Genomic DNA, 23939 nt, shown 5'->3' on the forward strand with positions numbered 1-23939 from the left:
AAAAAATAACTGACAACATACTGAACTTTACCGTTTCTCTGAACACCGCGGTGGCATGTGGAGATACACTAATTTGAGTCATGGTGCTCTTGAGGCTCTTTGGCTTTTTACATCAAAGGCAAATATTAAATATTTTAGGTGGCGGCATGTTATCACAACTCTCTTGCACATGAAAAGGATTTTTAAAAATGTGAAAATGATACAATAACTGATGCACTGTCACTCTTAACTATGTCTGTTAAATGAGAAAAAAATGTACTAAGAAACAACAGTCAATAAGTAAATTTGCATGTTCCCTGTTCTCCCTGCTGTGAATCTCGTCCAAGTGTTCATATTTGACATATGACATGAAGCATAAGGAAGCTGGGTATTTATATCATTATCAGATTTCGGATCACTTACGCAGCAGCGTGTCAGTGTCAGAGTTTCTGTTTCAAGCTGCTGTAGGAGAGAAACATTAAAACTAGATGAAGAATATGAGGAGTCGGTTTGTTTAGCTTTGTAATCTTTAATTGACAGACATAGAGACTCCAGGCAGAGCCCACGTCAAAATAGCAAACCAACAAGCCCTGACTACCACAAACAAATAAACAAATACAGTAGACTACCTGAAAAGAAGAGGTCACACTTCTAAACCGGACAACCTAACAACAGACACACAAAAGAAGGGTAGAACTTGCAGTGGGATCACACCAGCCGTAACGCCGGCTCCAACCCTTGAGTACATGAAGATATTTCTGTATTATGACATGAGACTCTGTCCTCATGGGTCAGACTTTACAGATGTGCCACATTGGGGACTATGGCCCTTTAACCAAACCATGACAGTGCAATCATGTCACCATTTCCCTCCAACAGCTGCCTGTCCATTTTTGAAATGGCCTTAAAATATTACTCTTTACTCTTAAGGCCCTGCATGGCACTGAGCGACCTGTCTGAGCTCCTAACTCATTACTCACCAGGTTGTACAGGCTGAAGACCACAGGGGACAAGACCTTTGCTGTTAGGGCTCTGGAGCTTAGACTAGAAAACTCACTGTCCACTTTTAAATCATGACGCAGATCTTACTTTTAATGTATTTTATTTCATCTGTTACTTTTAGCCATTATGTTTTACCCATTATTCTACCATTACTTTTTTGTTTTATGTGCTATTTTAATTGTTGAGCCATTTTGTTTCGTCTTCCTGCTTTCTTTTTATTTGTCCTTCGTTGTAAAGCACTTGTTTTTAAAGGGCTATATAAATAAAGTTATTATTATTATGGCTCATGCTTTGTCCTTACTATTCAAGAAGAAATGAATAGAAGGAAGCACAAATACGTCACCACTTGGGTACTCAATATTGTCTGCCAGAGGGTTTGATTAGGCTCTCTAAGAGCCTTCGCAAAAACCTTTGCTCTAGCCTGGAGCATAGGCTGTCTACACGACCAGATAAAATGTTATCAATGGACACCAGGATACTTATCGGACTTCACCTGATTAATTGGAATATTGTGCATAATCACCAGCCTGTGGTCACCGACTGTTGTGACCTTTAGTGTGGTCAAACATAATTTCATAATGTGTTTCTCTTATGTTGTACTGAAGCCTATGTTTTTTGTTTATTCGGCTGCCTTTTTTTGCGAAGGCCATGCTTTTATTTTGAAGTGCAATGACGGTAGCGAAAAAAACAAAATAAAGAAAGAATGTCAACAGGGTAACACAGTGCTTCCAAAAGAGACTTATTGACGTCTTTTCTTTGTTCAGCCCCTGGTTAATAGAGGCACAAGGTTGGTGCGTGTTTTATTTTATGCTTTGTATGACATTGCAGTGCTGTTTGTATACTTTAGCAGAGTTAGAAATGAGGCTGTGTAAGCTAGCTTAATTGCTATTGTTTATCCTGAGGCATGTGCATGTTTCGTTGGTTGGCAGGAAACAGAAAACATGAACATTTAAACATTTTGTTTGACTAAATGAGATTATTTTGGGCACTGCATCAGAGATTGTCATCTAGCGAAAAAGTGTTTAAAATTCATGAAAGGAAATAACTTCAACTAATTCATTTCAACTAAACCTGAACTAGTAAATAGTAAATCAGTCTCTGGAGCAAAGGTCAAATTGTGTGCAATCATAAGCATATGATTTGAGAAGATGGTAATGTGACTCTTACGGTGTGTTCACAGTGCATAAAGTAAACTACAGTACAAAGAAGTTTTCAAATTAAAAAAACTTTGAACCATCAGTTCGAGACTAAGACCATTATTCAACCGGGGATGCAACACCTTGTAAAATGTGAAAAGCACTGGAGAGTTCACACAACCCCGACGGGCACCTGTACTGATTGATGTGGGGTCAGAGAGGCTGTTATTGAACGTTGCATACTGGACACAATCTGTCAGAAAGGAGAGGTAACATTTAATGATGAATGAGCTGCCACTCATCTGTTTCATTTTCTGAATCAGTAGATAAGGCTGAAGGGTGCTGAAGGCTGAACTAAAATCAACAAACAGCAGGTGTGCATAAACTACGTAGTCTTCCAAACGCGTTAGAGTCAGATACAGCATTATCAGTGCCCTTCCTCTGTCTGTAAACACACTGGAAAATATAACAATGGTTTCATATCTGCTTTGAGTAAAGAAACGACGCATTACCCAAGAATTTCATGACAGTTGCAGTTAAAGCTGTCAGTCTACAATCACTGCTGTCAGTTACAGAAAGGTTTCTTAGGAACTTTGTCTTCCGGAGGGCAGGGACAGCGCGTGAGTCCAGTGACCGTTGGAAAAGAGTGGGCACCAGGCAGGAGTCAGCTCCTCTGCAAAACTCCTCAGCAGAAAAGCAGAGATGGGGCTGCAGACTCAACCTGACAGGAGAGCGACTGCACGTTGTGTCGGCCCACAATCCTGACTGAAACCCTGAGTCTCAAAGCTGAAGTAAAGTTCATTCAATTCACAGGGTTTCTGAAGGCTGATGCCGGGGCGATGCCTTTCACAGAAAACCACAGTTGTTTGGATCTATGGTGAAATTTTGCTCTGTTGTGTCCTTTGGTCACTCTCTGTCCTCTATCAGAAACTTTGGGCTGTTTACAGCTCCACCCAGTCACAATTTCTGAAAGCTGCTTTTTTCCTGTTGATACAATCCTTCACCTCTTTTATGTGTGGTTTGTCGTCGGGATACACAATAATGTCCTTTTTAATGACCATGTTATCCTCACAACAGTTACATAACCGCTTACTGATTCAGTGGCCTCATTTACATTTGTGTTATGAAAAACATTCCTAGCCGGTGCACATGAAGTGTCCTTCAAGTGTCTCTTTGCTGTCTTCTGACCACACAGTCACCGTGTCAACCTGTGGTTTGCTGCTTCGTGTGTGTTGGTATTTGATGAACTGATTTGTGGTCAGAGTTGGCCGGAGGGGGTTTTGGTTCAGCTGTGGAAGCCAGAATGAAAAAAGGGGCCACTGCAACTGGTGGTGAACATCGTCTGCTATGTGGGCTGCAGCTCCTGCCACATCTCCTCATGGTTTGACATCGACCACACAGGTGATGATGTTGTGAAGGTTTCACTTTGGGCTCTGGATAATCATGGTCACGGGTATTTCTTTGCGTTTTCTGAAGTTTTGAAATACAATCAGTCGATTTGAGAAAGTAATTAGGAGATTAATCCTCTATGAATTGCAGCCAGCTACAAATGCTGTTCACATGTGGATTCACGAGTAATAATAATCTAATGATATAATCAATAATAGGATCAAAACTGCTCTGCATGAGTGTCCACCATCAGCTGCTGCCACACTCTAACCCCCGAGCAGCAGTGGAGTGATGTGCAGACCCATTAGACAACCACACCACGACATCCGTGGGTGAAAAGGGACTGTTCTACACATCACTGCGGGCGTTTCTCCTGGTCCTCTGCATCCAGCTGAGGCAGCTGGCCTTCCTCAGCCTGCAGGATTATGATTAACCACCACAGGAAGTGACACCATGTTCTGTGACTGCAAGACCCAAACTCAGAGTTCCTCCGGGGTGTCCTTGATAACAAAGAAAAGATGCTTGTTTGTGCCCCGATCAGAAGGATGATTGACCACAGGAGGAGCTGGAGAGCAGAGGCAATAATAAATGACTTAAAAAGAAGATTCCTGCACATCATAATATCACTTAATTAATAAACCAAATGAATTGAGATTAATTTTTTTTTTACACATTGTCCAACAAACAATAAAAAAAGTTATTCCTGACCAGGTCAGAGGAATGACTGACAATGACAATGACAATTTATAACAATATAAGACACATTACAGTTTAAAAGAGAATTATTGCACAGAACTGCAGAGCAGAAAAATGTACTAAAAGTATCAAAGTCAAAGTGGTGGTTTTGTAGTTGAACGTGCCCTGTGACTGATTTATTACCCAGACAGCACACACCTTGGCCCGAGTCTGGCCCATATATTTCCACATCTGGGCAGAATCTGGCTGATATCCTCCAGTACTGACAGACAGCTGGATGATTTACTGTGTGTGTGCCAGATGTGGAAGTATCATCTGACAGTCATGCTGTTCATGGACCAGATTCAGGCCATGAAACCGGCCATATACTGGGCCAGGAGAAAACAAGCATGTGGTCCATGGGCTGGATTTATTTTGCTATCTCTGCATAATATATGATTTTCCCGGCCTGCTAGTTTTAAGCACTTCATATACAGTTTATATCGGTGGTGTAGTCTACGCGATGTGCAGGTACGCGCTGTTTACCTTTATAACCACTTCAAATTGCTCAAGGACACATAACAACATAGTTCTGTGACAGAGCTTCCACTCTACAAGTTGACTGGGGAAGTTTATCAAATAGCAGTAGACTGACAAGCTCTGTGTGCTGTGAGAAAATACACATCAACGTCAGTGGTAGCCTTCTACACATATGGATTACAGTACAATGTCGAGGTGGATCACCAGGTAGAGCACATATCATTAAAGCTCTGTTCTAACCTCACTGGCGGGGGTTCGAGGTCTATCATCCCCTCTCTCTCCCTGACTTTCCTGTCTCTCTCTCATTGTGGCTATCAGACTAAAGAAAAAGGCTGAAGGTGAGACAGAATAACCGTGACTCAGCTCTGTCCCTGGCGACACAAACAGCTTTTTCAGACGCCTGTAGAGGGAGGTCTGATCTTAAACAGCAGCTGCAGGTGCCACCCATGTCCGAGCAGCTAAAGAGCAGACTGCTTAGTGTGAGTGGAACTGCTCGATTCCTTCGTTCCTATGCCACTGACTTCCCCTGAGGCAGACATATAGGTATAGCTCATTCTTTAATTAACTGTATCATGTCAACTGTAGCCTATATTACAGTCTATGTGAGCCTATATTATACAGTAACCATTGCAGGTCACAAAGCAATAATCAGCAAATTGATCATGCTAATATTTTAAATTTAATCACAATGCTAGGCAGAACATAGGAACTCAACCTGTACTAGTCAATCCACGGTATACCCACTGAAACTGAAACAAAGTACACTTCAGTACTGGTTTATATACAGTTTAGTCTAGTGGCTCCCAACCAGGGAGTCCAAAGGGTCACAAGATAAATCTGAGAAGTCATGAGATGATTATGGGAGAGAAAGGAAGGAAACTGCAGCTGATAAACATCTGAAATGTGACAAAAGGGCAAGCCACTGATTTATTGTAAGGGGCCACAAAAAAGGTTGGGAGCCACTGGTTTAATCTTTAATAATGTGTTGTCTTTTATAAACTATCAAATATTTTTTGGTTTGTTTTTTTTAATGTAAATGTACATTTTTAATTGATAAAGTAACCAGTGACCACAGCTTCCAGATTAATGAGGTGAAGAAAAGGGACAAAACTTCTCTTTGAAATGGAGTGGAGCATGAAATGATACACTCAAGCAAAGTACAAGCACCTGAAAATTATACCAATGTGCAGCACTTCACCACCACTGCCGACCACAGGACCAACCGGGGAGCAGTGGTCACCCCTGTTAGAGTTGATTAGATAAGTAATCTGCTCATTCTGAGAAGAAGTAGCAATAGTGACAAAGCTAAAGCTGCGACAAAGTGCCATCGCTTCAAAAATGTAAAAGATAAAGCTTACAAATGTTTTTGTAGACTCCAATATGCCATTTCACAAAACATAAAACTATAATAAGCCACAGTGTGAACATAAATTTTCATGCCCTTCCATGTAATTTACTAAACAGGTGTGAGCTGGAAATCAAAGCAGCTCTCTTTTGCATATTTCCCCCAGCCCCACTCACTGTTAAATGCCTTTTATATTACAGTGTCTGAGGGCCATGCATAATGTAAGTGGATATATCCACTGTAGGCAGTGCTGATTACCCCCCACTGCAGTATCATTTGCTGAAATAGGTGTCAGGAATAATATGCTTCATTTAAGTTTAGAGGAAAATGACATGTGGAGAGTATCCTGGTGCTTTTTGTTTGCCTCCTTCCTCTGTCCCTCCTGCTGTCCACAGACTCTCGATGCTCATCTTCAGAATAAGCGCAGAGTTTTCCTCAGCCTGCAGGCTTCAAAGGTTTTCAAAGCTCCTACCTCCCAGCAGGGTTTATATAGTCATGAGAAGAAGTATGGAAACTGATTCCATATATCAGTTGCTCTTCAAAGCAAGAAACTGCAAAGGCAGCATACAAGGAACATGATCTGATGGGTGCGGGCCTTTTCACAAGTAATGCTGTGCCATAAAAAGGTGTTAAATGCTTCGCCTGAAGGCTACTTTCGTACGGGACCTTTTTTGCTGCCTGATAGAGTATCACACAACACTTAGTTTGGATTAAATACTGCAGGAGGTACTGTATCTGAGCAGAATCAAGACTACAAACACATTCCCGCAAGCAGCCTATAAAATAATTCTGAGGGCAACAACGGGGCAAAAGCTGTGAGATTCATTCTCTGGTTCAAACAATTGGGCCAAAGTGGTGGTAACTAAAACCTGGTGGTTCAACAGAGAAAAGGTAAAGAGGTCATCATAATCACTGGAATCATCCTCTGAGGACCATAAATGTGATTTCAATAGCAATTATGTTTTTCCTCTTTTACCACAGTGGTATGGAGCTGTGCCCCAGGTCATCACTATCATATCTTTTTTAAGTCAGACATTGTGTAAAGAGGAAATTCTGTGATATTAGGCCTGTAATGCAAATAAATAATGCAAATATTGGAAAGTAATTTGACTATAAGTGGTACTTAAATTTCCTGGTCCTTCATTTAAAAAAAAAAAAAATCTGATTAACTACAAGATATGTTTTTATGACTATGTTCTGTTGATGTAATCAGCATCTTTGGAGCCATTAAGCTGTTGGTGTAGCTTGTACTGTTGATGGTGTAACTTTCTCAGTCTGACAGATACATTTCCAAACGCTGATTTATAATATGACACATTTTAATGAAGTTTAATGGCATGGCACTTCAGGTACCTGAAACATCAGTTGTAAATGTCAGATTCTTGTGTCAACACTGCAGTATAGACAGGTCTATCTGTCTAAATCAATGCTAACAGGGTTGATTTCTATAGTGCATACAGTACGTGGATTGTGATATCCGAATGGTACATGCATACAGTATTATCACATCACTTATTATGTATTGTAGGCAGACAATGTGATATACAAATGGATTTCAATGTGCAGTAGCTACAGCCCAAATATTGCAATATATGATATTTTTGCATACTTTATTATTTAATTATATTATTGCATTTTATGGTTCACTATTTTTTTAAAATAATACATAATTTTATTATTGTAATTTATGTTTTAGGAATGAAAGTTTTTTTTTTTTGAAATTCTGAAAAATATCAAATATATACAGAAAATATTGCAATATTCAATATTATATATATCATGTGATCATGGAATACTTTATAATACAGGTCATGACTCACAGTGAATTCCTCTTTGTGAATCAGGCACCAAAACAAATACTCTCTGGTTTCAGCTGACATTTAAACAAAACAAGACAAAGGGAAACAAGAGAGTAACCAAACATAAGCTTCATTTAGAATATTTTCAACTGCTTTATCTTCCCATCCAAACAGAACTTTCCTAGGTATTACATTTTTCTCAGCCTCTGAACTACCGTACTCCTATGCACAATCACACCTACAGCAAGCACTGTATTACGCCGCAGCCCCAGGTCAGCTGAGTGAATCAGAAAGAGCTAAACTTCCCTTTGTTTTGACGGGAAGGTAAAGTGCTGAAAATATTATACATGAAGCGAACATTTAAATGGAAATGGGATTGTTTCGGTGGGCGAACACGTTTTTTTCTGCTGGCCCCGTCCACAGCAGCACATCACTCTGCCTCTGTGCCAGTGCTCTAAACTGGCAGCACGCTGACCCTAATCTACTGCAGGTAATACACTGACTATTCATGGCTACCTGACACAACCCCACTGTGCAACCCAAACTATCACTTTTAATACCAGTAAGTATTTAATACAGCAAAATGACACTATAATCCACGTTTCTGACTCTGGTGGAAACTGTTCAGAGTGAAGACAAAATTTAGGAAGTTGAAGAAAGTGTCACTTGTTTCTTACAGTGTTTAGAAAGAGGTGGTGTCACAGTCTTTTGTAGGGATAGGTCTGAGTCTAAAATAAAAGCAGAGGTATGACTGGCAGAGCTCCATCCACACCACCAGATATCAGGGTGGAGTCTAAGAGTGATCCCTAGACAGGGCACAGAGCGTTCCCTTTAGTTAAACATAACAACCACTCTGCGTGTGTGTGTGTGTGTGTGGTATTTTGGTGTACCATGTATCACTCTTCCAGCCGTAAAGACAAATGGGAACAACACTTTTGATGTTCTTAGTAATGTCCATAGAAAACACGCTGCAGTTCACAGACCATGATAATTCTGGGTCCATATGAGAGAATAAATATTTATGAGGTTTCTCAGATCTTTTTTTTTTTTTACTGTTTGGCACTATTCACTATCTGTTCATCTGGCCGTTACATCATGATTCATCACATAAATGCATTTTCATTACAATTTATCACATGCACTGGGGCTTGAACATCTTAAAGGCATTTATAACACAACCTTCAAAGATCTGTATTCTACAAAGGTGACATTTATTTTTCCTGTTCCAGCATTTCTTTGATAAAATAGCATTTGATAATTCAAAGTGAAACCCTGCTCCGTGTGCAGAATCCAGCCCCATCAAAATCAAACAGAGTTTATTTTGACTCCAATTAATATAAATTATTCAACACAAACCTTGGTTATATTTTGATTTCATGTTCTCATGCAGCAAATATGAACTGAATAACAAAAATAATAATTTTTCTATATAATATAAACATTTATTAAATAATAAAAAATTAAAAGCTATACTTTAGATTATTAAAATGCAATAAACAGTGCATGCAACAGTGGTTTGTTTGCCAGAGCTCGAACACTGGTTAAAGGGACAATGGAGTTCATGCACGTATGGATTAATATCACATCCACCTTTCTTTCAGAATTTCTCCAGCTCCCTACATCCCTCAGTCCTGTCAGTATTGTCCACATTCATTTTTCATTGGATATGCCGATGTCTCCAGCCTGAGAGTGTACTGAATGAAATATGTGCTACATGAGAAACATGGATGGTGCCAGCTCCAGGCCCAGTCATGTACAGGAACAGTTCTAAGGAGCTTAAAATACACAGGGGAAAGAAGAGGTACTTGACTGACTGAGCAGCGTCCTCTCATCGAGTAGACCTCTTAAGGAGTCAGCTTTTTAATAGTGTATGAACTTAAATTAAAAAATTTGACCTCATAATGGTGCTAGATGAAAAGTCAAAGGATCATCAAAGTAATTACGATTCATCCTGAGGGACGACATCAATCAATGATCGTTCACGATCCATCCAACAGTTGTTAAGACACTTCACTCAAAAACCTCAAATGTCAAGCTCATGGTGGAAAAGACGGAATCACCAAATTCATTAGGACTCATGCTTTGGAGACTCTGAATGTCTGTATCCATTTTTTTTTACCAAATGATTAAGTAGATGTTCTGACTTCTCTAAATGAGAGAAAAATTTGACTTACTGGCAGCAGCGTGAACGTCTGTACCAACGAATAGTTGTTGAGATTTTTGAGTCTGGATCGAATGGTGGACGGATCTACTGACGGACGTTGCCATCCTTAAAAGTGTAGATATTCTTACGTGAAATTCAGCCCACATGTGAGACTAAAGCATCCATCTGGCACCATGCTACTGTCAGTGTCCTCCTTGTTACATTTTTTAATGGAAGTTATCTGTTGCATAAAAGTGATACCTATCCTACAATTAAAAATACTCCAAATCGCTGATTGCCCTTTGATAAGCTGTTTATTATCTGGTGCGCACTAAGAATATCTCTCCAGAAAGTATCAGTTGTGCTCCAGAAAGTTGCAGAATAATTATTTTTGTTTCCCCAGTGGAGCCGCACATATTGCAGAGTGTTATTAGTGCGTGGGCTAAAAATGTAACGTGCCAGAGGAAAGTCATGAAGGTCATTAATATTCGAACAGGATTTATCCTCTGAGTAGCATGAATGTGCTCAGCAAAGATCATTAAAATCTACACATTTTATTTTGAGACATGTTGTGTACGGGACATTTTCTCTTCAGGATTCCCAAAATGGACAGGGTTCACCCTCTGAGGGACAGAGGTGGTGATAGTGGTGCTAGATTAAAAAAAAAAAAGGTCAGGGGTCACCAAAGTCATTTGGAATCATCCTCTGGTGATCATGAATATCTACCACACATTTCGTGGTAATCTGTCCAGTGCTTCTCATGCTGGCTTGTCACTAGTGGGACAAAAACTCTGTGTAATTGAAATAATCACAAAATGGAAACAGCATTTACACTTTTTTCATGGATGGAAACATAATTTACATAAACAATTAAACGGTTGAGTGAATTAAAAAAATCATGAAAACATTCAGATAATTGCAGATGTAATTAGAGAGCCTCTTGGCTACATCACTTTTAATAACACCTGTAGTATCTTTACATTGTTATTATACTAAGTATGCATTGCTGTTAGCATGTGTAACATCTATTAATATGTACATAGCATATAGCATATAGCATAGCACACTGATATATGTTAACAACAATAAACAGAACTCAGTACATACTGTAATTATCTCGTCATTTCTATTTGTGCAGTGATGTGTGGAGTTTTTCCTGCCTCAGCTCAGCACAATCACACTTTTCAGTACAATCACAGGCAGCATGAAGAGGAAGTGCAGCTGTAAACACCCCCACACTGGTGTCAGTATTCAGCTGCGGTGGCTGCCCCTTGCTCCTGAAATCATACCTCATGTCCGTGTGTACCATGTTCTATTTACGTGAAGACCTGGGTCATTACTCATTTAACATCTCTTGAATCTCAGTGACACACAGCACCATATGTTTAACAAGAAGCCAATTGCAGAGCAAGGACTATGTTTACATGTGTCTATAAACAACCTTGGTGATTAATAATGAATATACATATTGTGAGATAAAATATATTCAGATGTGTTTTAATACATCTCTCTCTGCATGATCGTTGTGTGTGAATGCATTCTGGGCATGGTTGACTGCTGACGGCTACACTGGATTTACTCACCTGACCAGCTGACGCTTGGGCCTCACAAAGCTGAGTTGGGCTATCAGAGTAATGGAACAGCACTTAAGAAGGCAGCAGAGATTCTCCTGAGTGACACTTGCCAAAGGGAAGTGAATGAGGACATATTAAATGGAGCTTTAGTCCTCTGTTCTCTCTCCTGTCCTTCCCACATGAAGAGAGACTTCTGACCTTGTCACTCCAGACAGAACCACAGGGGGTGAGAATGTATTTAATTAAAGCATATTTACCTCCACTGAATTTCCAATCATTGATTTTGTTCTGGAAAAAAAAAAAAAAAAAAAAGAACATTTTCTACCCCTGTCCTTCTTTGCACGAATTTTTTTGCAACATCATTCTGTGTTCATCATCACTGACCTTTAAACTACTTACTATTAGTTGCATGTAATTTTGTGATTAAAAATCTGAGCTTTTTCCACTGCTCTACACATTGTAAGTCACTCTGGGTGAATGTGTCTAAATGTCAAAATTGTAAATGCAAAAGAGACAGGTACATGCACTAAAACCTGAGCTGCATTTGATTACTGCCAAGAGCAGGTGGTGCCTTTGTTAGTGAGTGTGTGTGTGTGATAAGAGGTGGGGGTCTCCATTTAACAACATCTGTTCTACAGGAATATGGCATTTAGAACTTTAAATGAGATCTTAAATATTTTGTCTTTTTGCGTCGTGACTCATTTATCTACATGTTGCTTGCCTTATCTGTATAGTATAAGCATATAGTATAATTCTTATTCTCCATCTTGCAGGGAAAACTACAATAAATATGCATGAGGGTGTACCAGCCTGTGTGTGTGACCAAATGAGTGTGTGTGTGTGTGTGTGTGTGTGTGTGGGTGTGTGTGCAGGGCTGTGCAGGGCTCAGTTGGACATCAAATAATAGGCCATCATCAATCTCTGTCACACTCTCCAGGGACTAAGCAGAGAGAGGAAGAGAGAGAGAGAGAGTGAGAGAGTGTGTGTGTGTGTGTGTGTGTGTGTGAGAGAGAGATAGAGAGATAGAGAGAGAGTATCAGGACGAAAGGGATTGGAAGCCAGGTAAAGTGCGTGTGTCTACTCAAGAGATGAGACAAAGGAGGGGATATAGGACAATGTGCGAGGGGTGTGTTTGTGTGTAAGCTGCTGTGATTGTGATGTGTTCTCTCAGTCAGGGCCACGGTGATGCGAACTTTCTGTCTGACAAAACCTCATGAGCGTCACATTCCTCTCTGTCTTCCCCTTCATGAAGATGTACATGTTTCTATTTAAGGACAAGCTATGTGAGAGATAAAGAAATCATAAATATCTCATTGGTTTAGTCTTTGATTATACTGGAGTTTTCCTACATTTTAGGACTGAAACACAGTAAATCAGAAGTAAAGTAAGTAAGAAATAGTTAAAAGTATGAAATTAATATGTAATAATAGGTAGAAATAGGAGGAATTATTAGTTTGGTCTGTAAGATGTTTTTTTAAAAGATTATACTAGAACTTTTTATTCATCAAAGCGTATCTTACTGTAGAAATAATACGAATATAACCTATAGATTTATACTTTGTCATTATAGTGAATGGCAACAGTGTTTGTTTACAGCAGTGGTAGTGTTGCTCCAGTGGGGCGGGGTGTGGCAGGTTCTCCTCGCCAATCAGCATCGCTCTAGCCCCCCACACCAAACTCCGGAGAGGCGGGACTTGCGGTTCTGTTAGCCAATCAGCGCCTACCTTCCTCCGCGCAGGGAGAAGTTAGCAGTCGGCTGCCAGTCTGGTCCGTAGCCACGATGGATGCAATACCATGCTTTCTGCTCGTCCTCCTGTTCGGGACAAGGATACAAGAAAATACCGGTAAGTGCCTTTAGATGGGCAATATGCAGTTGTCTTCTGTGTTAGGTGCGTGTTTCTCGGAAGTTACTCTTTCGCGTCCGGCCAGTTCCGTTAGAAAAGCTCTTTGTTCAAGAAGCCTGAAGAAGCAGAGTGTGTCTAACTAAGATGGCGCAGGGTCCGCGGCCAGCTTGCTACTGCCTGTCTGAGGAATGTTTATTGTCTGGGAAAAAAGGAGCAGGGAGCTAAAAGTCACATTGGGCTGAAAAGGGCCCACGGCTGCCGCCCAGGATCAAAGCCGGCCTCTCTTCGGTCGGGCTTTTTTGGTCACAGCTCTTGGATTCCGCTTTGCCAACAAAGAGCTCCGGAGTCCGTCCGGTGGAATAGTCCTCAGTTTCGCAAACGCAAAGTTGGCAGCATCTCTCAGTGGATGTTTGCTTTTTGTCAAGCACTGGTTGTTCATTTACCTGGTGGTGCGGGCATGTCTCATCGCTGTTTCTTTGGAGCACATACTTGAACAGGATAAGTTTGTGCTGCCTCAGGGCTGGACGTCCCCGTCTTGTCCCAGGTCACCGTTACCTGCCGGTGACTGACGGAGCTCCTAACGTTTATCTCTGTTGCCATGGTCCCAACGAAGATGCCCTGACAACCACGTCCTTGCTCATCGGTGTTTTGGGTAGAAATCTGGACTCTTTCCGAGAAGCGTTAAAGTAGACAACCAAATTCAAAGCTATCATCTCTGTCGAGTCCGGTAGCTAATTTTTGTTTCGGTCTCGTCTGCTCTCTCGTCTGAACTGTTGGTTGAGTGCTGTCTGGTAGTTGAACTTTGTGTGTAATAGCTGTCTGACAGATTCACATCCACTCCGCACCGCCTTCGTTAGCCTGCTAGCTTTTAGCCGCTGCCCACAGCAGCGTTTCACTACAACACAGACTTCAGGCATTTTTTCGTTTTCGTATTAAGCTGTGTCTTGAGTGTCTGGGAAATTACGGCTTTTCTTGTAATGGGTGATGACACTGTGTTATTAATTAAAGACCTCTCTTAAAGATCTCTTTGCCCCGTGTGGACACCACGTTTACACAGCTTACTGTCAAAACACGAGAAATGATTTCTTCAGTACTTCTCCATCCTCTCAGTTTAACAGCATACAAGCCAAACTCCATTCAAAATATGCCAATTTAAGTCTTCCGATGCATCCTGCATACATATTCCTAAACTACACACCATTTCCATAAAGCCTCCGTCCATGAAGTAGTTTGATAGTTGCAGGTCACTACGTGTAATTTCAGCCGAAGAAGTCTGCGGTTGAAATGTTTAAGGGAAACCTATTTGTCATTTTTCTTTTATGCCAAAGTCTCCTAAACACTCAGGGAAGAATCGAGTCATGATTTCCAAATCGGCTTCGGCACGTATAGCTCCTCATTAGAGGATGGTACCGATACAGGAGCCACTACCGCGGCCACCATTCATGCTTGTTGAGATTTTTGTTTTAATTTTTGCAGAGGAACTGTGGTCATTTCCTTTGTTTCGGTATCCAGCATGTGATTGCAGAAGGAGAAGGCTTTTCTCACATGTACAAATAGCTGATGGTGTGTTTTTTTTTTTTTTTTTGCACTCCCAATTGACTCGCAGATTCACGCGTTTCCTTTGTGTTACATTCCTTTGTGTAGAGAGAGAGAGAGAGAGAGAGAGAGAGAGCGCCTCATCACGAGTGGAGGAGCATGCTTTGAAACAGCATACATTAAAAACCCCATCACAATCTCCCCGTGCCATAAGCAGGGTTGTGTCCTCATATACCCCGTTGCTGCCTCCGATGCAGGCTGGTTATCAAATTGATATGTTGGCTCAGGGACACACAAGAAGGGAGGGAATTCCGCTTTCTTTGTCCAGCAATAGGATTGTCATGGCATGGGTTCCCAGTCGGCACTGCATCATTTACATCAGAAAGGAATTTAATAGTCCAGATGCAGATAATCTGACCCACAGATTAGAAATGAGAAAAAAAGACCCCATGCACATTTCATCCGTAATGTGAATGACCTGAATATCCAGGCTGTTTAAGATTTTATATAAACATTCGTGAAGGTATAGATATTATTTTACCAGAGAGCACCTTCATTGACACCTTTTGCATGTTACGCTGCTGCTGCTGAGTGTTGAGCACCACACCCCTGCAGCTCACACTCAGTGTAGTGTAGCACACTCACAAAAGCATCCGCATACATCCCGAGCCCTGGCAGTGGGCTAAATTAGGTGGTGTCACTATTACTCTCCTCATCCTAGCAGCCTCAGTCATCCTCCCGCCTAATAGGCTGTGTCCTCACGCTCTGTCACTTGCTTCTCCCTCTGCTTCCCTCAGCCCCTCAGCCCCCCACCCCCTACACTTTCATTTGTCCGCTCTGAGTCTTGTGCTTCTTCCCTTGCCCCCCCCCCCCCCCCCTTTAGGCATAGTAAGTAAAGGGGCCCCATTTAGCTGGAGTGGCTGGTAGAAAAGATGAGTGTTGTGTCAGCACTCTGAGTCAAATGCAAGTAACTTGTCAAGGGAGACTCCAAATCAGTCCTGACCGTCCCCACAGCAAAGGATGTGGGGGGGATCGGTTTAGGATGTTATCTCAGCTGTTGCAGCTCGTAATGAAATATCTTGGGATTTAGAGACATGTATCCTATAGTATGTCCCACTTTAATACAATGTATGAATACTGCAAAGCATTCAATCTGTACTAAGGAAGATGTTACAGTGTTTCGGCAGTTTGAATGCAAGAAATGAACAGGAAATGACACAAGACAGGCGGGTGTCAGGCAACCTTGGAGTACTTTTTCTAATTTCTAATGTGACATGTCACAAACGGCTAATACAATGTTTTTAAGGGGTTTCTTACTTTTTTTAATTTGGTTTGAGAGCTGTCAGTGACCCTGTCTTACCATGGTCTGCAATCGTTCTACTTTTTCAGCTCTGTTTTTATTCAGCGTGTTGCAAAGTGTACTAGTATCCCACTCTGCCTTGGTTACATATTGTGAATGTAAGCGTTATATCTTTGTCTTAGAAATTCAGATTAGCCCTTATTCCAGCTCTGAGAAATTAGACTAATTGGAGATTAGTTGTGATGATTGATTAATCATTGAAGCCGCTTTTCAAAACGATTCTAGCTTCTCTAATGTGACGATATGCAGCTTCTCTTTGTCTTATATGTTCATAAACTGAATATCTTCGGGCTGTGAATCACACAAAACTAGACATTTGAAAACTTAATTTTGGAGTCTGGAAAGTTGTGTTCAACATTTCAGTTATTCTAGGACAATTTTTAGACTAATTAATTAATCATGAACAGTGTTCTCCCCAAGGATGGAGGTGTAGCAGTGGAAAATAACTTAGTCCTGAATGTGTGATCAGCATTGTCGTTATGCTGTCATCTCAAAGCTTCTCGTTTATATGCCATTCCTACAGGTATGTGAATTGACCTGGATATTACGAAGCAACTGCAGTGCAAAATGATATAATGTTAGATTCTAAAGAAATAAGACAGAGCTCTCTCCTCTCTTGTCCTCTCCTCTCCTCTGAAATCATATTTCAGCAGCTGTGTAACGCCACTGTAAGGTGCATATGAGGAAACACTGGTAAAAATATAACACATTAATTAATGATTAAAATAATAATTTGCGGCTCCACTCCTCTAGAAACAGAACAATGTGGAATATAAAACACCTAATTCATGCTGCTGATATTTCTCTTCGTGTTAAAATTGGTCAGAACAGGAATGAGAGAACAAATTCAGAGTGTGCGTTGGGGATCATGGTCACTCATTAAAACCCTGAAATTTGAAAATGCTGAAATTTATTGAATGCACCAAGGATGTTGCTGTACGCTGAAATTGCAAAAATATGACTCAAATAAAATAATAGTGGATGTTAAAAGCAACAACATCGTTCTATAAAAACTGATTTTGAAACTGTAAAGAGAGGGTAAAGCTAAGTGTGTGTTGGACCTCATTCTGAGCTTGTGGTGCATGAAAGGAAAAGGCAAATTTACTCAGCTCTGTGCAGGTGGGACCCTGAGGAGAATTTGCTCTGATCTAGCGCTATAGTTACCAGAGCAATATATCAGCAAAATGGATATGCAGTGTGGTAATTTAGCCAGTAAAGCTTGTGCAATGAAAATGAACATATGGGTTTTTCTCCTCAGACACAGTGAAGTCCACTGAACCATTTCATATAAGTAACACTGAAGTGTACACACACATCCACCATTTGCAAACGGCAAAACAGCAAGACAGGCTACGTCCAGTTTTTTCAAAAGAGATGAAGATGCATTCATATAAATTGTATCACATACACTTACATCAGTTTAATACTGACAGAAAAGTCTTTTAGGAAAGATTAGTCCAAAGAAAAAATGAAAACATTTTTTTGGTAGGCTATCAGTCTGGACACCAAAGGGCGACATGTCATCAAGCCAGATGCCAAGCTGTTTGCATGAGGTAACCCTGTCTAGATGAGTGCTATGTAGCATCCAGACCGTACAGTTGGTGGGCGATGGATGGAAATGTGTAAAAATCATACATTTAGTCATTTTTAAGTAATAATGATTAAACACTAATTTTAAGTTAGTAAAAGGCATCTGGGATAAGTGAAAAGCAATCTGTCAAAAATGAGCTGCCACTTTTAAAGATGGTGGCGTGGTATAAATAATAGTGTTGTCTGCATAACGGTGTACCTGTGCTGGATTTAATCCTATATCAAGACCATTTATGTCAATAGAAAAATAAAATTGGTCCCAAAATAGATGCATGCACAAAGTCACACTCTAACAGTCGTAGTTTTTGAAAACCAGTTCAGCACATAGTGGAGTTTGCAGAAGACCATGACCCACTGAACCAAATGCTTTGGATAAATCAATACAAAGTGACACACATAAGTTTTGATTATCCAGCACAGTTACATATAATTTGTTGCTGCTCTAGCTCCAGTTATAGTACTAAATGCACAAGCTGTTTGTTTACAAGGGGTTCAAATGCATTAGCTGTAACAGACAGTCTGGATAGTGCGATAATTATCTAGGACAGAGGGATCTCCATTTCTTTATGAAATGAAGAAGATGCGCTAACTTCCAGGAGCTGTGGATCAAACCACAGTTTAGACCGAGATTAAAAATGGAGGCAGTTGGTCTCACAATCAGGTCTGCAGCTGTTTTTAAAAAATAAGGATCAATTTTGTCAGGACAGTCAGGATCTGATAGACCTTTGTAAACTTATGTTGACGAAATTGGGAAGTGTTTAAAACTATTTACAGGGCAACTTAAGATGGAGGCTTCACTGTCTTTTACATCTGCAGGTTGGCTTGAGAGATTAATACATATATTGTACTAAAAGTCACCTATAGATTATGAAAAATCCCATGACTATTGCCTTCCTGAAAAACACACTTCCCTGGTTTGCTGTTTTTCTACAATGTCCTCAGTGGGAGTTCTGCTTCCACTTTTCTGGAGAGTTCAACAGATGCGTTGTGGTGTTTTTTTTTATCTTGATACCGATACTCTAAATAATTCCCTGCAGACTGCAGAGTGTTGATATTTTTGCGCCAACTTCATCTGCACCATGTTGTTGCCCTCCCCACCAGCACAATCACCACCCCTCAGCTGCTGGGGGCCATGTTTTGTGTCTGTTAAGCATTTCTGTGAAATGCTCGTGGAGCGTTGTTTTTCTGGGTGCTGTGTGCTGCTGCTGTCAGTATGAGCAGTGGAGGAATGCCAGGCATGCGGGTGACCCTGGACGCCCGTTGTCCTGGCTCAAGGAACCACAACTAATTTGAGAGGTTGTAGCCATGCCAGTGGCCATTGGATTCAAAGGCACCAATGCGTTAATGAATGGCCCCCCACTCTGCTCTCCTTCATGTGGAGGCCAGGGAATCACAAGCTCTACTGCTGATTCTGTGTTTGTGAGAGGAGGGAGCTGGGCTTGTTCTTGACAGATAGGAATAAGAATTACAGTGACTTGCAAATCTGAGCAGTTCATTTCTATGAACTTCTCTTCTAATCAGCCTTCGTTCTTTTTTACTTACTAATGTTACAGATACTTTTAAAATACTATTTTACAAACTACTATATAACTTCCTTCTTAAAAGTTGCAGTGAACTGTGTTTTCTGGTACTATTTGTATGCATGAGGTGACTTTCCTATATGCACTGAATGCACCATTATTCTACTGAATGCACAAACCAACACAACCCCTGCCTTTCTAAGTGAAGTCATTTATTGTTTTGTTTGTGTCAGAGAAAGATGCTTCAGATTAAACAGACGAGGCGGCAGCAACAGAAGTTTCTGGAGCATTTTTCCAGCTTAAACTTTGTCAGAAAAAAGGTAGTGCATCTCAAACATATGAAGCCACTGCACAAGCCACCTCTTCCAAGTCCGAGCACATCATATTGCCCTGCCTAATGTCATTTATGTCTTACAAAGAAACATAGTGACTCTTACTGCCGTTATGTAGATATGTTATCCCTTTATGCAACAATTTCAGCGCTCTTTAATGAAAAAACTACTCTGTATTTGTGTTCAGCCCATGATTTGTACCAGGTGTTTGTGGCGACTCTGTTGCAACAGGTCACTTTGCCCATCAAGAAACAGTGTGTTTACATACACAACTATTCTGGTTATTGTCTGCTTTCTGCAGTCACCTGATTTCTTGGACGCCTGATTAACGAGAAACACTGTTCTTTTATTTGGTGTTGGGATTGAGAGAAATCTTGCTAACACTGCTCTATGTCTAATAGAGAAAGCTGGTTTCTTGGCTGTGTACATTTCAGTTCAAACAGGGAAAGACTCACTGTGACAGTTGTGCAGAGAGTTTAAAGGATTCGAAGTAATTACTTGTAGTGATGCTTCCTTCTATTCAAAATAATTGCTTCCGAAGTCCATATGAAGCTGTAACAGAAGTTGACTTCTCAGCTGATCAGGTGGATATTTGTAATTCAGACACATGCTCCGTGTGTAATCTCCCACCAGAGCCTCTATTCTAACTGCACCGCCAGTCCTAATGCTCTGATTAAAAACAATCTCTTGAGGCTACAGTTTAATATCTCTCTAATACACTTACAGTATGCCAGCCTCAAATAATAGCTTCAGTAATATAGATGGTACGGCTAAAATTGGTTGCTGACCAACCAAGTATGAATGTGGATATAACCAACCATACATCTCACTGTATGACAGTACACTCTGGAAGAATAATCAGTTTAGTGTGCTCTACCTTATTTTTGACCTTTTGTGTTTTCTTTTTTTTCTGGCAAGCTGACAGTGCCAGTTTGAAGCAAAACTAAACTAACAGCAGATATGCTCTCATTTTGTATTCTGAACACAGACGACAATAAGAAACTTTAAAATGGTCCCGTTTCTGCAATACCTCAGATTACAATTGCAGACCTGTGGCTACTTATTTCTGCTCACAAATGTATAGATTATAATTTGCATGTTGGACACTGGCGTGTCGTCGGCTGGAGTGTTGTGGTGTGCTCAAATAACTGAATACTGAGTGCTCAATCTGTCTTTGTTGATAGTTTTTTGTATTTGGTTTGGTGTGTCAGATCTTGACTAAAGGCTTAGTGGTGATGTGTTTGTGCAGGTCGGTCCATCCAGCACAGACACTGCCTTGTTCTTCCAGTCTTTTGCCAAACAGCCATTCAGATTTCCTGACATCTGTGACTGTGATTTCACTCTTTTTGTTGACTATTCAAATGAATAGCCTGGAGCAAACCAGTCTTATCTGACAAGATCTCTGTTGTTAGACAGGAAAGTCTGTGATCGGGGCAGAGAGAAAATCATTAAGAAAATAAGGCCCACAGTAGCAAATAGAGTGAATCATTCAGGTACATTTTGGTGCATAGGTGGTTTCACAACAGGTCAAGGAAGCAGTGGACCGAGCTTGCGAAATCATTTGGGTGTTTGGTCTCATTCGAAGCTTTTCAAACTCATCAGAGATGATTTCTTACAAACTGAATCTGAATGATTTGTAAAAAATTAGGCCAGCTGAAAGTCAGTTGCCCACGTCACCTTCATAATATCCTATATCGCAATATTTGGGCTGAACTGAGATAAGAAATATAACCTAACCAAAACTTGTTGTGTTATGTGATATTTTTTAATATTTAGTCTCACTTTGAAATTTTCTTATGATGTTCACTGAATGAAAAAATGTTCAAATGTTAGTTTTTCATTGTGGTACACATCTCATTTTTTTGTACCACAAAGCAAAAACGAATACATATTATTACCTGTGCCACAGTGAAAAACATAATTTAATGTCATTGCAATAATTGTCATCAAAATAGATAAAGTGATGAGACAGACAGACAGACTGATGGAGTAACATCACCATCATTTTCTTCCAATTGTAATTCAACAGCCCGAACTGTGGTCCTTCATACAGCAGACGTACACCTCACAGTTCTCACATAATGGTCTCATTTCATACTGAACTTCATGCTGTGGTATTTCTGTGTCTCAGTGCATCGATTGAACCTATAAGACAAACAAACACACTATGAAACTGCTTTCACAGGAATTAGCTGGTAGCGTCGCAGAGCAGCCTGTAATAACCTGTCCAGGCGTGTTGTGGGCATAGTATAGAGAGGCCAGGCACCAGAGCAGCCAATCAGACAGTCGGCAAGTTCAGTCTGACCTGTGAGTCAGCACCTCCCTCTCTGGCCTCCATTAACTTTCTCTGTTGCTCTCTACCTCGCCCCTTCCACTATCCCTGCTCCACGCAGTTTGGCTGTGTGTGTGTGTGTGTGTGTGTGTGTTTCTTGGAGGTGATTTAGTCATTCATCTGCAACTGACCTGCTGCTGGTCTGTCCAGTTTAGATAATGCTGTGGCAAAGCTGGCAGGAAAGAATAAACAGAAGCTCCTTTTGAATAGAGTTCCTGCTATACTGCCGTTAAGAAGCCCCCTCGTTATGACACCTTTGCGTGTTCACATTGAGCCAAACAAAGCTGGCATATTGCCGCCTCAGTGAGCGATTTTTAGATAGCATGCCGACATCCCAGAATTAGAGGCATGAGGCGTAATGCAAGAACGTCAGTGTCTGTCCCATCCCGCCATTTCAGATCTCCCTTTGACGCAGACATTGATCCTGCTTTGTGACCACCTTAGCTGCCAACAGAAAGGTGGAACAACGGTGCGTGGCAGAGGACATTGAGGTCTGGAAGAAAGTGAGTGAAACCTGTCTCGCCTCCGTGTAACCAGGTGTGTTATGCCTGGCAATGTGGTCCATAAAACAGGTATAAATCAAGTCCTCTTCTTTGTGGTGCCTTCAGGATGAGTCGGAGTTTTCTGTCTGCTTCAGAGTAGATTAGGTTGAAATTGAAACAGGACCTAATTGCAACAACAGAGACAGCCTTGCAGTGCAGCCTGTCTGGCTGGCAGGGGCGATTAGATCTGAATTCACGTTTAGTGAAGTCATCTCTGTTAGGAAACAGTGAAGAGGACGTTTGGAGGATGATGATGATGATTATTTTTATTGGACTCCTTGGTCAGGGGCTCTACCTTGAAATCTGTCTGTCATAAATGATTGTGTGTGTGTGTGTGTGTGTGTGTGTGTGGGGGCGTGCGCAATGTCTGAGTTGGAGCAGCTGGCAGGGTGCGGGCTGTCTAACCTTTAGATCAAGCTGCTGCATATTTATAAAACCAGCAGCACAGACAGATGTACTCCTCCCACCCCCTCACCATTCTCAATATGCTTGGCCATCCATACCGTCCTCTTTGTTTTGTAGGAACCAAAAGCTTCCTCAGCATTATCTCTTCGTCCCTGATAAAACAGGCAGGTTGCATGGCACACACATTGTCGCCGCTGTAGCTGAAGCAAATAGAGCTTAAGCCCAAATGTTCTTCAAGTGCAACATGGGGGAAAAACTAAGATGTAGTGCACCAAATTCTTTATCGTCAGTGCAGAATTTTCAAATCTTTGGTAATTTATTGTAGTTGGAGAATCATTGCACACTCACATTCACACTGAAGGGCATACCATTATCTCTGCTGATAAGTGCTACTGCTCTTTTGTTCTGCCTTTTTGAATCTCTCAAGTGAATGCAGATTGTACTGTTGCTTTACTTCCCTGTCAGGCTTTTTCGGGCTACCTCTGTAATCTCCTGGCTCGGTTTCCTGTCCAAAGCTGGGCATCGATCTCCTGTTTGCCCAGTTTGAAGGACAGTCTGTTGTATCTGCTGTAGTGTGAGCCACAGTTCGGTTTACGCCACGTCGCTGAGCTTTGGCTCCAGCCTCGACCTGCAAGGTCAAACAATTCAGCAGGGCAGATAGCAGCCTTTCTGGTGTGCTCAGTGTTTTTGTGAGGGGGGAGGTTCTATGTCTAGGGCAGTGGGCCCTCTTGCTCAACACACACACACACACACACATTCAGAGAGCACATCTGGTATGGACAAAGGACTGGCCATAATGGAGCTGACTGCTTGGATAGGGGGTAGGGTGGGTGGGGCCATGACCTATGGAAATGACTCTGAAAGCTGAAAGGTCCCACTGAAAAAGGGGGAACCAA

The 23939-nt window shown here is 41.1% G+C and overlaps 1 protein-coding gene and 1 long non-coding RNA gene across 3 annotated transcripts in view; one reads left to right on the forward strand and one right to left on the reverse strand.

Moving 5' to 3' along the window:
- Nucleotides 1-383: 383 nt before the first annotated feature.
- On the reverse strand, nt 384-20204 carry LOC139625534 (uncharacterized). Of its 2 annotated transcripts, XR_011691913.1 has the most exons (4): nt 13870-20204; nt 13177-13395; nt 11840-11870; nt 384-11687 (listed from the first exon to the last, which is right to left on the reverse strand). It is a non-coding gene; the product is annotated as an uncharacterized lncRNA (long non-coding RNA). The 2 variants fall into 2 exon arrangements; XR_011691912.1 differs by having other exon boundaries at nt 384-11870.
- tgfbr1b (transforming growth factor, beta receptor 1 b) overlaps nt 13303-23939 on the forward strand; it is a 71941-nt gene continuing 61304 nt past the window's right edge. The window contains exon 1 of the mRNA XM_071485586.1: nt 13303-13426. Coding sequence (XP_071341687.1) covers nt 13363-13426 — 64 coding nt within the window. The 5' untranslated portion in view covers nt 13303-13362. The remainder of the gene's footprint in view (nt 13427-23939) is intronic.

This window comes from Trachinotus anak, unplaced genomic scaffold (assembly GCF_046630095.1).
Source record: "Trachinotus anak isolate AG129_WGS33_773 ecotype Australia unplaced genomic scaffold, CSIRO_AGI_Tana_v1 ptg000009l, whole genome shotgun sequence".
NCBI classification, from domain to species: domain Eukaryota; kingdom Metazoa; phylum Chordata; class Actinopteri; order Carangiformes; family Carangidae; genus Trachinotus; species Trachinotus anak.